This window comes from Abramis brama (assembly GCF_963993115.1).
Source record: "Abramis brama genome assembly, chromosome: 4".
In the NCBI taxonomy this organism is placed as follows: Eukaryota; Metazoa; Chordata; class Actinopteri; order Cypriniformes; family Leuciscidae; genus Abramis; species Abramis brama.
In genome coordinates, this window is record NC_139966.1 from 48,553,717 (window position 1) to 48,567,405 (window position 13,689).

General features: G+C 38.6%; 1 protein-coding gene and 1 long non-coding RNA gene across 2 annotated transcripts; one reads left to right on the forward strand and one right to left on the reverse strand.

Moving 5' to 3' along the window:
- Positions 1-4,922, forward strand: LOC311080710 (uncharacterized protein). The gene is made up of 10 exons (XM_084110807.1): positions 1-75; positions 709-887; positions 970-1,063; positions 1,167-1,511; positions 1,595-1,712; positions 1,826-1,917; positions 2,027-2,141; positions 2,936-3,208; positions 3,328-3,504; positions 3,598-4,922. The coding sequence occupies exons 1-10, from the start codon at positions 4-6 to the stop codon at positions 3,792-3,794; spliced, it is 1,662 nt and encodes a 553-aa protein (XP_083966933.1). The 5' UTR covers positions 1-3; the 3' UTR covers positions 3,795-4,922.
- A 4,530-nt stretch (positions 4,923-9,452) lies between these two features.
- Positions 9,453-13,628, reverse strand: LOC311080754. Its single transcript, XR_014605711.1, has 4 exons — positions 13,508-13,628; positions 12,588-12,655; positions 11,419-11,462; positions 9,453-9,659 (listed from the first exon to the last, which is right to left on the reverse strand). It is a non-coding gene; the product is annotated as an uncharacterized lncRNA (long non-coding RNA).
- Positions 13,629-13,689: the final 61 nt, after the last annotated feature.

Below are 13,689 nucleotides of genomic sequence, written 5' to 3' on the forward strand. Positions count from 1 at the left end.
AAGATGGCAGCACCAGGACTGTCCTGCCAAGCGTTTTTAAGAATGCTTGATCAACGAACTGTCCGCTTTGGCCGTGTGAGTATTAGTGGTGGGAATCACTAACAACTAGTACTAGTATTGACGTGTATCGCAGAATGACAATTATGAACACATTGATTATTGTAATTGGAGCATGTTGATAATATCAAATCAGTAATTTAGCTATACTCGATACATTGATAGAACATTATCTAAGATCCAAAGTCTTTGTAAAAAGTACCATTCAGTAAAAAATCGAAAACCAAACTTTGGTCATGATGTTTTCTGTCCATGACATACAAAGAGCCAAAAGATTTCCCATGATGCACTGGGCTGAGCGGCTGCCTGTGGAGGCTTGATGCTGGAGGATTTGACATCACCTTTGACCTTATTAACTTTAGTTGATAGATGGATGGTTGTTATGATTTAACAGAGTTAGGACGTTTCTGTAATAAGGCCCCAGGTGTCCCAATGCTTTTAGTCTATATAGTTTATGCATTTGTACAGCAGCATGCACTGGACATAATTTTATTTCCCTCACTTTTTTCTTCAATGCAAGTTCACTTTTTTAATATCCACCAGGAGAAGCAATGAAAATAGTAAAAAAAAAATTAAATGTATCAATGTTGAGCATCATGTTTTGATAAAATACTGTGAATTATGTTGACATGTTTTACTCTTCTGAAACAGACTGGGAAGATCACAGCAGACAGCTTCAGAAAAAGCTTTTTGGAGTGGGAGGCTGTTAGATTTGAGGTGGAGAAGATCTGCAGAGAGGATTATTTTGTCTGTCCTGCATGCACCCCAGACATGCTTGCTGTTTCTGTGGATGGAAATCGCAAGCACTACCGCTTTAAGAATGCAGCAAGGTACTTACGAAATTTGTGTAATTTGCAGTGTTGTGTTTGCTGTGTCATATTGAAGTTCAATGTGTACCTTTCTTTCATTTAGATCTGAAGAACAAGCCTTGTTTAAAGACATCTTCATTGCAAAAGATGAAGAAGTAGAGAGATTTGTGGATTACATCCATTCGACCACCAACCATGTAAACTTGTTGTATAATATTTCTAAAAACACCACCAATAACATTTTACAATGGACATTGCTTGGGTGAGTCCTGACTATATCAACCTTTTTCCATGTTGTAGGTCTCTGGAAGAGGTGTCTGTGGAGGGGCGTGGTCAGCTGCCAGGGAAACATCCTCAAGATCCTCAAGTAAAATTGATGAGGAGGGACTTGAGCTTGCGGTCTGTCGTCATGGAGTTTTTCTCGGTGCTCTCAACATGTTTAGGGGGGAAATCTTTGCTTATCCCCTCTACCTGCAGAACAAGCTGGCAAATAAGCCAATAAGCTTTTTTGCCATGGATGTGACCTGCAAGTACTGGCCCTACCTCAACAAAGTGGCAAAAAGCTGCCCGGAGCTCCAGCACCTTCTTGGCATGAAACCATTCCTCTCAGTGTTTCATGCCAAAGCCCATGATTTTAAATGTGAGGTAAGAAAACATTACTATGTCATTGACTGTCCCTGAACACCTGCAAAGATATGCTGGCAGCTTTTAAGTATTTCCTTTAATAGGTTAAATGGAGTGGAGCTTACCAGCAAGGGGCCGGATTGACACTTGGGGAGGAGGTTGAGCAGTGTAACGCCTTCCTCTCTAGGATTGCTGTGACCACAAAACACATGTCCAAAGCAGGTAAGGTAACCACACACTGCACTACTTAGATTGAAAGTGCTACAAGAAAATTGTAGCCAGTGAGGGACATGTGGTACAACACAGATTAGTGTATTTTTTTTTCTTTTTTCCAGGACGTACAGACATGCTCACACTGATGGCAATGCGCTGGAATCAGCAAAAGTTTAAAAACTTGGCTTCCTCACTTGCCTGCCGATATCAGAAGGTAGAGATGAATATTGTTATTTTCTTTTATTGTAAATACCTTCTATTGTATATTTTTGTAGGTATAACATTTTTCTTCTTTCGTTTCCTTTTTTTTTGTTTATTTGAAGGCCACAAAACGCCTGGAAAGCCAATGTCTAGACCTGGAAAGCATGAGAACGCAACTGGCAGTGACACAGGTTGAAGTTGAGGGCTGGGTCACTGATATTAAGGAGTGGGCAGAAGGTGAGAGTTTACATGCTTAAATGTCTCAGTTCTGCATAATAATGGGAGACATTCTTCTGCAAGTAATTACTGTTTTAAAATTAAATCATACATACACTAATTTTAGTATGTACACACTGGAAATCATGTCAAAACACAGTGCCCTGAAAATACTTGAATAGTGCACAGTCCATAAGTTGGAACATCGGACATTTCTTGCTGTTAGCGGATCCCATCTTGGCTACGTTGTCATTTTCTTTGGTGTACTCTCTTACATACTTATTACATTTTATTTCGATAGTCCACTTTAGACATTCTACTAACTATAAGTAACTTTTCAACTACATGTCAACTTACTCTCATTAGAGTATTAGTAGACTGTAGTAGACAGTCGGTAGTCTGTAGGTTATGGTGAAGTGTTAGGGTTCGGGTTAGGAGAATAAGTTGAGTTGTAGTTGCCAAGTAATTTATAGTCAGTGGAATGTCTGTTAGGGGACCAACGAAACAAAGTGTTAGCAGATATTAAGCAGACACTCTACTAATACTCTAATGACAGTTAGTTGACTTGTAGTTGCAGAGTTACTTATAGTTAGTAGAATATCTAAAGTGGACTATCAAAATAAAGTGTTACCCATACTTCTTATACACGCAAAGACATATGAAATTATTATTGAGACTCACCTGTCCTTCCTCAAGGAGATTTTTTTTTTACAAAGGATAATCGTTATGACATTCAGTGTTACATTGAGACTTAGCTCATTTTAGTTACTGCCATAATAATGTAAGTGAAATGTTTACACTTCTTTTCTTCTCAGCAACAACATCCCAACAGAATGCCGATCTTGATGCGGTGACCAGTCGAATGGAGGTGCTAGTGGCCAGCATTAAAAGAAGGTCCCAGCACCTTTACAAAGACACCGATGGCAGCAAAGGTCGGGCCCGGATTCGGCGCAAAATTAGAGAGGAGAAGGCCATTCTTAGCTCTGTTGTTGAAAAATACAACAGTATGGTTCCAGATACAGAAAGAATCGTCTTTGACAACATTCTCTCTGACGAGACAGTTTGGCCATGGCAACTTTCACATGGTGGTATGTACAGAAATCTGTTGACAATTTTGTACGATATGCATAGTAGCAAAAAAAATGTATTCCTTTTCCCAAATTGTCTCAGAAACACAATTGACTTATGTTCCACAACTGTATCCCAGACACTGTAGATTTGAAAACCAAGAGGAAGGCATTTGATCTTGTGATGGCAATAAGGAGACTTGAGGAGGAGAAGAAGATTGTCCTTTCTGAGATGGCAAAGCATTGGAAATCTCTTTCCACTCGTGCAGACACACTCAAGGAGATGTCATGCCAGCTTTCCAGTGAGGCACTGAAAAGTACGTATTTAAGTAATGTGTTGTAAACGTGTAATACTATACTGTACATTGTATTTTTTATTTTTTGATAATTTTTTGTTTTACTCCCATAAGGTGAGCTGTGGGCTCTAAATGAAGAAGGGGTTAAGGGTTTCCTCAGCTTAACTTTGAGAAAAAAGCAAGAAGTCACCAGAATGATGAAGCATGCTAGAGACTGTTATGCTCAAGTTTTGACTGGAACAAGTGTGGACTTCCAGAATGATTGGGATGGATACGACAGTGATTCTGAACTGTCAGACGACGGATTTTGAGGAGCTCCTTTGTCTTGATTTCTTATGGCTCTTTTCCACTGCATAGTACGGTACGGTTCAGTTTTCTACGGCGCGCTTTGACGCGTTTCCACTGCAGATAACGGTACGGATCGGTTCAGTACAGGACGCTTGTGGCACATTTTCACTGCATGGAACGGGACAGTACGGCTCGCTTTAAATGGTACCTGGTCTGTTGAGGTTCCAAGCGTGCCAAACTGGTACTAAACATGACGTGAACACACTGCAGATCACTGGTTGGTCAGAAAGAATCGTCACTACCAGAGTCACTGTATTTGCGACACGAGACACCATTAAAATAGCCAGTAACAGCCACCGCTATTTTAAACTACTTACTTTATTTAGCAGTATTTTGTTTTGCTGCCATCCGCCTCATTTGAAACACGTTGTTCCGTCTTGCAGTTATAAACATCCACATGCCGAAATCAAGAATATAATCCCCTCGATAGGCTTCAATGATCCTGTGTTGTGCGTTTGTAATGTGTCGCGTTTACGATGACATCATCGGTAGAGGCGGCGCGGTCCTTAAAGAGGTACTAGTGCAGTGGAAAAGCAACTGAGCTAAACTGAACTCGAAACGCGCCATGTCGATCACAGTCGTACTACGCAGTGGAAAAGCAAAGCGAGCCGAACTGTACCGGGCCGAATCGAACCAAAACGTACCGTACTAGCAGTGGAAAAGCGCCATTATATTTGTCAGTGTTTCCTTTTTAGTTTTTTGACAACGCAAGTTATAGGTTCTCAAGGACGTACACACACAATCTCAACTGGCTTATCATCCAGCGTCTCTTTTTTTCCTCCTGTGCCCGCTCGCGGTGTGAAGCATGTGTCAGCGCTATTCTCCGATATGCACTCTAACAATGCAGCCCTATTTCTGAGGAGCAGAAATGTTGCCGTGGGGAGCCACCACGGTCAAATAAACATGGAGGAAATACTGTTTGTAAGTTAGATATGCTTGAATAATGGTCATTATATCTACATGTGACATTACAACAATAATATTGAATGTAGTTATAGAAACTGAAATTAATTTAACTAACTGTTTTTCCAATAGTCCTCTTCTGTTTATGGTAGAACAAAACACTGCAGAAAATTTTGCAGGAAGGTGGAACGTGGAACAGCGCGGGGGGGGGAGTGGCCCCCGGGGACCAAACGAAAAAAAACTTTGACAATCCCTATATGACCGCCGCTAGCGTAGCTAGCGAAAGCGGTCATATAGGGATTGTCAAAGTTTTTTTTTTCTTTTTTTTTTTCGTCAATCTACTGAATTTTTCGTCAACGATACCAGGGACAGCGAAACACCGGGGAACATGACATTTTGGTGGGCATGTAGCCCCACTATACTTTTACGGAAAAATTTCGTTTGGTCCCCGGGGGCCACTCCCCCCCCGCGCTGGGCCCCCCCCAAACCCAAAAAATGCAGTTTTTCCTAAATAACTACCTGAACCGTGGCACCGAGGATGAAGAAATTTTTATGGTATGTTGCTCTTAAGGGCCCACATCAACCTAGCCCATAATCACTCATTTGTGATTTGCGCCCCTCCCATAAAAAATGAAAATGCAATATTATTCTGCTTTAATCGCCCCTATCTTCAGTGGAGATGTTCAGAACTGCACCATATTTCATGTGTATGATTAACTTGACATCCTCTGGGGGTATGCTAAGTTTCGTAGAATTTCATCCATGGGGGGGGTATAAAATAAATTCATTTATGTGCACATTTAGTGACTGTACACTCATCGGCCTGTAGATGGTGCTGTTGAGCGAAGGGTTGCTGGTTTAGGATGATACTGTCACACACACACATGCAGGAATACAAACAAACGCAAGCATGCACACACACTGACATCCACACGCACAGACACACACCCATACACACACATACAAATCCACATGCACAGACACAAACACACACGCGCACACACATGTACGCACGCATACATACACGCACAGACACACACACGCACAGACACACACACACACACAGACACACACATACACAAACACACACACATACACACACACACACAGACAGACATGCACATACTACTACTTTTTTTAGGTATATACATAAACACGCAATACAGCCAAATTACTCCACGTCATTTATTTTTGTGGAAAGCCAGTGCAGGCCTGAGCGGCGGTCATATTTTGTACCGCCATGCGGTACATCTAGTTCATGTTAAATTTCCATATGTTCACGTGTAAATATGTGTATTGTAATAATAATAATAAACATAATTCCACTGATGTCATCTGCTGTGGCTAATCTGAGTTTTCAGACAGTTTTACATGGACACACAAACCCATTTTTTTTCTGAATTTGGACTATTGCATCAGCTCCTGCTACAGATGGTCTCTTAAAGCATCCTTGACAGGACTTGTTCAGCTACTTCTCATGTGCAGTGAAACTACATAGAGGTTCAACAAATGCAAAAACTGAAACAAAATTTGAAAATGTGACTTAATTATGGACCCTGTAGTGGTTATTATAGACACATAAATCATTTTTTTCTGATTTTGTTTGTTTCAGTTTGGATGTTTAATAGGAAAATGTTGTTGAATTACTTAAAGATTTGCTTTAATAACTACATTTCCTGACCAAAGCACTTTGATTTGGGTTATAAATACTATACAAAACCTACAATTGAGTGTTTAGAAATACAGCCTAATGGCTTGTTTGACTAATTTGCATTTGTTTTTACTTGTACTGTTGTGAAAAACAAACAAAACAACTATTTTGAGATTTATTTTATATGTAAATTTGGTAATGTGATTTGCTGTTCATGTGTGTTGCAATGTTTACGTTATGATTACGTATAGACTCTATGGAGAATTGGCGCGCTGTCATGCGCAGTTAGTGTGTAAAAAAAAGGGACGTGCGCAGAAAAAGTGTGTGTGCAGATGAAGAGAGCATGACTGTCATGTGTTACACGAGATGACCTCGGATAATAAAAGAAGTCAAGTCCCATATGTCTGTTTATGCCTGCATTACTACGTTGAACCCATTTACAAGAGAGCTTCCTCTTATGTTCCACAGCCCCTCTTACATTTCATATATATATATATATATATATATATATATATATTATTTTTTATTTTTTTCATGCATTCCAAAAAGCCCATTTTCAAATTTTGTAGTTGATGAATGTTTATAGCAGAAACTAAAGAAAAAAAGAAAACTTTTTTTCACACATTTATGTTTACACACATGTGGGACTTAGTTTGATTTAAAATCACACTGCATTATTAGTTGTTTTAAATTAATTACTTTTTTTAAATAGTATCAATAGGGGTTAGTGTACATATACAACATGTGTTTTGGCATTTTTAGCACACTTCTTCCTCAGCCTACTGCACACAGACACAACTCATATCTCATTCAACCAAAAACCAGCTGATGAAGGAGTCATGACATGGGTCAGATATCAGAGGTCATAAACGATGAACCAATCCATCAGCTCTGCTCCTATTGGCACTTTGGTGTGTATATGGACAATACCTTTGACTGGAAGGCCTGTGTTGAAATTAGGTGTTATCATTTAGAGCAAACACTCACAGTAAATCAAAAAACCTTGGCAATGATGGAACATAGTGCTGTTAGGGTTATGGTTAGAATTAGGGTTAAAGAAAAAAACCTTGGAAATGATGGGACATAGTGCTGTTAGGGTCAGGTTAGGGTTGTGGTTAGAATTAGGGTTAGGGTTAAAGAAAAAAACCTTGGAAATGATGGAGCATAGTGCTGTTAGGGTTATGGTTAGGATTAGGGTTAGGGTTAAAGAAAAAAACCTTGGAAATGATGGAGCATAGTGCTGTTAGGGTTATGGTTAGGATTAGGGTTAGGGTTAAAGAAAAAAACCTTGGAAATGATGGAACATAGGGCTGTTAAGGTTAGGTTAGGATTAAGGTTAAAGAAAAAAAACCTTGGAAATGATAGAACATAGGAACATAACTGTGGGAATAAAGGGCTGTGGGAATATAGGGCTCTGGCAACACAGGGCTGTAGGAACAGGCACGCTCCCCTGCAAACCATGATATGTAATAATTAAAAAGTTGTCAGAGGACTAACACATTGTTGGAAAGGTCTCAACCAGGAGAGTAACATGTCTAAAGAGGATACATTACTCCTGCTTTAAATACTAAACCTTGAACCCAGTCCATCTTTAAAGGCTTGTCATTTAGCAACAGAAGGTGATAAAAACATAAGACCAGCAGTTATAAAAAGCTCTGGACCTATGCTGTCATGTAGGTATGGTCACCAAATTTTACCCACTGTAAGAACTGTCAAATATGGTAAAACAAAAACAAAAAAGAAGCTATTTTCACCTATTTAACGATTCAATTTTTAAAATCTGAGGAAACCAGTGTGTTTCCCATCCCAATAAACCTCAGGCAGGGTGTATCCAAAATTTTACACTTATAACTTATAAGTATGAGAAATATACCAATATACTTAAAAACTACAACTCCCAATAGAGACGCGTCACAGAAGCTGTTACAAAGTGTGTGCACTTGTAGTTTTCCGGGCTGGGTGGGTGGACATGTTCGACTCCTGTGTTTCTGCTGTCTGCCGCCGCCGGCCAACCGAGCACGTGTGTACAATACATACAAATACATGAAACTGTATTTTATTATTATCTTTATTGTTTGAATCCACAAATACAACGTTAGACAAAAACATAATATTACGAACATTGTGTATTTTTTATCTTCTTATCCGCCGAACGGTACATACAACGTCACTTCCGGAGTCTTCAGCTGATTAAAAACAAACAAACAAAAAAAAAAAACGGTGCATAACTTACTGGAGCAGCAAAGCTGAGCAACGTTGTTGTTGGTGACAAAAACAATGATTATATCAGCTGATCGCTGTCCGATTTTGTGAATGAATTCCCGCATTGCATTGTGGGATATGGCCTTTGAATGCGTCTAGCTCGTATCATATCGTAATGTTCTGTATTACAGCATACTGTAATATTTCACCGATAATAAAACCGAAACAATATTAAAATAAATAAATTAATACCATGATAACATTTAAATAAATGTTGAAAAGATAGCATTATAGTTTTAAACATAAATAAACAACAAAGAAACCCAACTTCCCTGGTCCCTATAGACTGGAATAATAACATTAAAAGTAAAAGTATATATATATATATATATATATACATACACACACACACAAAACACATATAATTGTCTTCTGCTTTTTCTCATCCGGGGGACAGTGAAGACTTACACACACACATTCAGTGCATTAAAGTCAATGGTAGACAACAGTGCAGCAGCATGTTTCATGTGACTTGCCTTTTAAAAAAGCCTTCAGAAACCCTCCTGAATTAGAATCCATGCTTTCACATTTTTAGAAGCTTCTGGAACCTCTTGACCTCTGTCCTCGTAAGCCTGTTCGTTTTTCCACCCCTGCCTACCTCAGCTACCCTTTATTAAAAAATGTATGGTTTAGCTGGTGGAATCAACTGTCTCTTAATGGGTGTCAATTAATATGAGTGAAAACATATCCCACCTTCCTTGAGTGCATCATATTGCAATATATCATTTGACACGTTGAAGAAGATTTCAGGTGATTGGCTAACCCACAAAATGAATGGAAAGACATAAACATAAATATAGGTATACTTTGCTTTTTATTTGAACAAAAATCATTTGATAAAGAAAACACTTAATTTATTAACTTTGTATACATAAATCGTAACATCCAAAACCAGGATGGCCCGTAAAGGCGAACTCGACAATTACTGTCTGAGTGAAGTCACACATCGGCAGTCTTGGGACATGGTGAAAACTTGAAGGCCGGCTCCCATGTCTCCTCCCAGATTTTTCCACTGTAAGTATCAGTAACACAAAATCAGTGAAAAACAGAGGAGCCATTTTAACATAATAGTTTCACAGCATAAATATTGTACGCTCTTGTATTTCATTGTTTTTATACAAACATATACATATATATAGTGCTTGATGCAATGTAACATAAACATCAGCCACTCTCATCGATAAAGTCATTGAAAGTAAACAAGCCAATAGCCGATAACAGTCAACATGGATGATCTTGGTCGATACTGATGTTCTGCCAATAAATTGGTGAATGTCTACTTCCTACATAGAATCACACAGGGGCAATTATTCATGGCATCAGGTATGGTACTGAAAAGAGCAAGTGGCTAAATCCTGTAGACAATATTTGACACTGTATTTAATCCATCCTATACCAACAGTGTAACCAATAGTCTAATTAAAATACAGGTGGGTCTCCAAAATGACAGTATTGTGCAATATTTCAAGCCATTTTTTATATGATTAAAGCTTACAGCTCATGAAAACCAAAAATCATCATCTCAAAATATAAGAATAAAGAGGAATACAGATATGTTGACCTTTTGAAAATAAACGAACGAATCTGACTCTATACTTGGTCTGGCTGCTTTTGCACAAATTACTGCATCAGTGTGGTGTGGCATGGAGGCCATCAGTGTATGGCATTGCTGAGGTGTTATGGAAGGCCAGGTTGCTTTGATAGTGACTTTGAGATTGTCTGTAATGTTGGGTTTGGTATCTATCATTGTTCTCTCTATGGTGTTAAGGTGAGATGAGTTAAGCACAGCAATACCATGCTAAGCAAACCAGTAACAAGCAGTTTTGGCACTGTAGCAAGAGCAGAGTCCTGGTGGAAAAGGTAATCAACATGTACATAAAGCTTGTCAGCAGATGCAACCATCCTCTAAAATCTCCTGGTAGAAGGCTGCATTGACTCTGGACTTAAAGGGTTAGTTCACCCAAAAATCAAAATGATCTCAGTATTTACTTACCCGCGTGTTGTTCTAACCCTGTAAGACCTCCATTTATCATCGCATCACAAAATATTATATTTATGATGGAATCTGAGCGCTGGATAAGTCTTCCATTGACTTCCAAGGGGCTTAAACTTGCTCGATTCAACTAAGCTGTTTACGTTGTCTATCTGCACAAGCTTCTGGGTTCTACTGGGTTCCTGCGTTGGCCAATAGTGAGCCTGCGTGGTGACGTAGAACGTCAAATCTCTGCGCAGTTAGACTACGTAAACAGCTTTGAAGCAGAACACGAGTAAATGGATATTGGAATAAATTCGTAATTTTTGTTTGTTTTTGGCGAGGAAAAGTATTCTCGTCGCTTGATAAATGGATGGTTGAGCGACTGGAGTCATTTGGACTATTTTAAACGATGTCTTAATACGTTTTCTGATCGAGCAAAGTTAAGCCCCTTGGAAGTCAATGGGGAACTTATCCAGCGCTCAGATTCCATCATAAATATAATATTTTGTGATGCGATGATAAATGGAAGTCTTACGGGGTAAGAACAACACGCGGGTGAGTAAAAACTGAGATCATTTTGATTTTTGGGTGAACTAACCCTTTAAAACCTAGTGGACATGACAATTCTCTCAACGCTGCTTGTTGGTTGCAAAACTTTGAGACCGCCTGTACATTCAAACTTTTGTGTGCTACAATATACATTCCAACCTTTATCCACCACCTATGAGAAGGTTAAAAGTGGAAACAGAAAGGAGATGTATAAAGGCAATTTTAACCAATATAAAGCAGTACTTACCATGCAGAGCAAGGTAACCATTTGACCTTAACTTCTTCTTTTCCCTACAGAAAGACACATACATATAATAATCAGGTTTATAATGTCATAACTTTTGTGACAAGGCCACTTTGCCTTCAGTAGGGCCGTCATTAAATTCCAACCCTGCATAAAATAGAAGGATAAGGAATATGAATTTATTTACCTCATGGGATTCGCAATAGCCTATCATTTCTCAGGATCATCACATTGTGTTGAATGTATATACTGTATGTTTGAAAGTATTCTGAATTCATATGCTAATTATAAAAAAAAAAAAAAAGATTTAATTCAGTATTAATAATATTGGAGCTTTAGACGGCTAATAATTATGTCATAAAAATATTGTCCGGTGTGGCTCTGTTTTGTTACATTAGCTTTGCCTTGTTGTTAATGTCCAATTGACCCAAACAGCGCTTGATTGACAGGCGATCTGACCAATCATATTTCGCCATCCACCATTTTGCCTGACAGCACCGTCAGGAGAGATAGTAGATTAACATGCCAGGATTTGAACTTGAGAAACGGAGTGTACTGATGCTTTTCTGCGGTTAAAACAACATTCCTTCTTTTGTTCATTCATGTTTAATTGATGCTATAACTGAACTAGAAGGAAGAGATGATCGGTTCACAAGAAGCTTTAACTGATGCTCTACAGCAATCTGACAGACACATTAAAGAACCACAAAACGTTATTTACTGTTTACATTTGACCAAATTTGAAAGGCGAGACTTTGTTTAATATCAAAAGTAACTGAAAAGTAAGCTGGTCTGTCCTGTCTGTCAGCGTGTTGTCAGTCTCCTCTCTGCTCCACAATGTATTTTTCACTGAGTAGGAACATAGCTTGTCGGGCATAGCAACAATAACTAAGGGAGGCGGGTCTTTGTGAACGGTCAATTGCAATGACGATGTCTACTATAAAAACGGACTCATTAAAAATATGTTTTTCCAACTCAAGACTTGTCTAAGTCTGTTTAAAATATGAAGATAATGTAAAAAGCACAGCAGTTACTCTAAAATACCCTTAAATGGGCTCAAATTACCACTTGCTTCAATGGTCAGTATTTTGTGATATGTGAAATGCCAGATAAGCCACATACAATGGAGAGATGATCAGACAGCCTAGTGAAAAATATATTTCTAAACTTACCTTATGTATCCTTCTTCCTGTTATGGATTCATATCGGAAAACTTGTTGTCTACTACATTTCCGGCAACCTTAAATGACAAATAATAATAATAATAATAATAATTAACCATAAATGACAAAAAAAAATTAAAATGAAACAAACAAATTCTTAAATAAGTTTCACAAAACCTGGGGAACAACAGTAACCATTGTCCTTGAACTTTGAAAACGTCAGAAAAAACAGCTAAATAACTAAAGAATACATATATTAAAGGCCATTCACACCAAGAACGATAACTTTAAGAAATATATAGTTCTCGTTAATATGATAAACTATAACGATAATGACATGGAGAACAATATTGTTGGGAATCACTTTTAAAGCGATTTTGAGAACGATAAAAAGCTAACAGCCAATAAGAACCCATCAAATTTTAGCCATATTTATTAACACAAGGTGAGACTTTGCATATCCTTGGTCAGTCTGGAGGCTTTTATCGTTATGGTTATACGTATATAGTTATTGTTCCTGGAATGAACGGCCCTTTAGCCATCAAATTCAGTGACTTCATAGCCGAAATGTAACCTAATTATCCTACTGCCTAGTCGAAAGGTTACTGAAGCAGACTTGTGAACAGTGGTACGTGGGGAATAAGCTATCTGGGCTGCCCACTGATGTGTGTGATATGTGTGTGTGTATTTGTATTCATCTCTACTTATGTGTGTATTGCTCATTACTCTACTCCTAGAGTGTGTGTTCAGTACTGAAAGGTATGTATGCAAGGACAAATTCCTTTGTGTATCAGGCTGGCCACTAAAAATTACTCACTATTAACTAATCGATTGGACTTAAATTCACCTGAAGATTTCTGTATTTCATGAATCATGATTACAAAAAGGGGAAATTCATACATAGTGTGCTAAGACCAAAGTTCACTTACACTTTCTTCTTTTTTTTGGTGGGGGGCGTTGTTCCTTCACAGGGAGAGAGACAGGGTATAAATCTAAAAGATAAAATGTCTCCTTTTCCTGGGCCTGATGCTGGGTTTTGGGCTGGGCCTGATGCTGGAGCTGGGCCTGATGCTGGGGCTCTGGCTGGGCCTGATGCTGGGGCTCTGGCTGG

What these genes read in the sequence shown, in the direction of transcription:
- LOC311080710 (XM_084110807.1), top strand. Translation starts at nt 4, where the DNA reads ATGGCAGCACCAGGACTGTCCTGCCAAGCGTTTTTAAGAATGCTTGAT. An exon ending in CGCTTTAAGAATGCAGCAAG is followed by an intron (nt 888 to 969) that starts GTACTTACGAAA and finishes TCTTTCATTTAG; the next exon opens with ATCTGAAGAACAAGCCTTGT. An exon ending in TATTAAGGAGTGGGCAGAAG is followed by an intron (nt 2,142 to 2,935) that starts GTGAGAGTTTAC and finishes TTTTCTTCTCAG; the next exon opens with CAACAACATCCCAACAGAAT.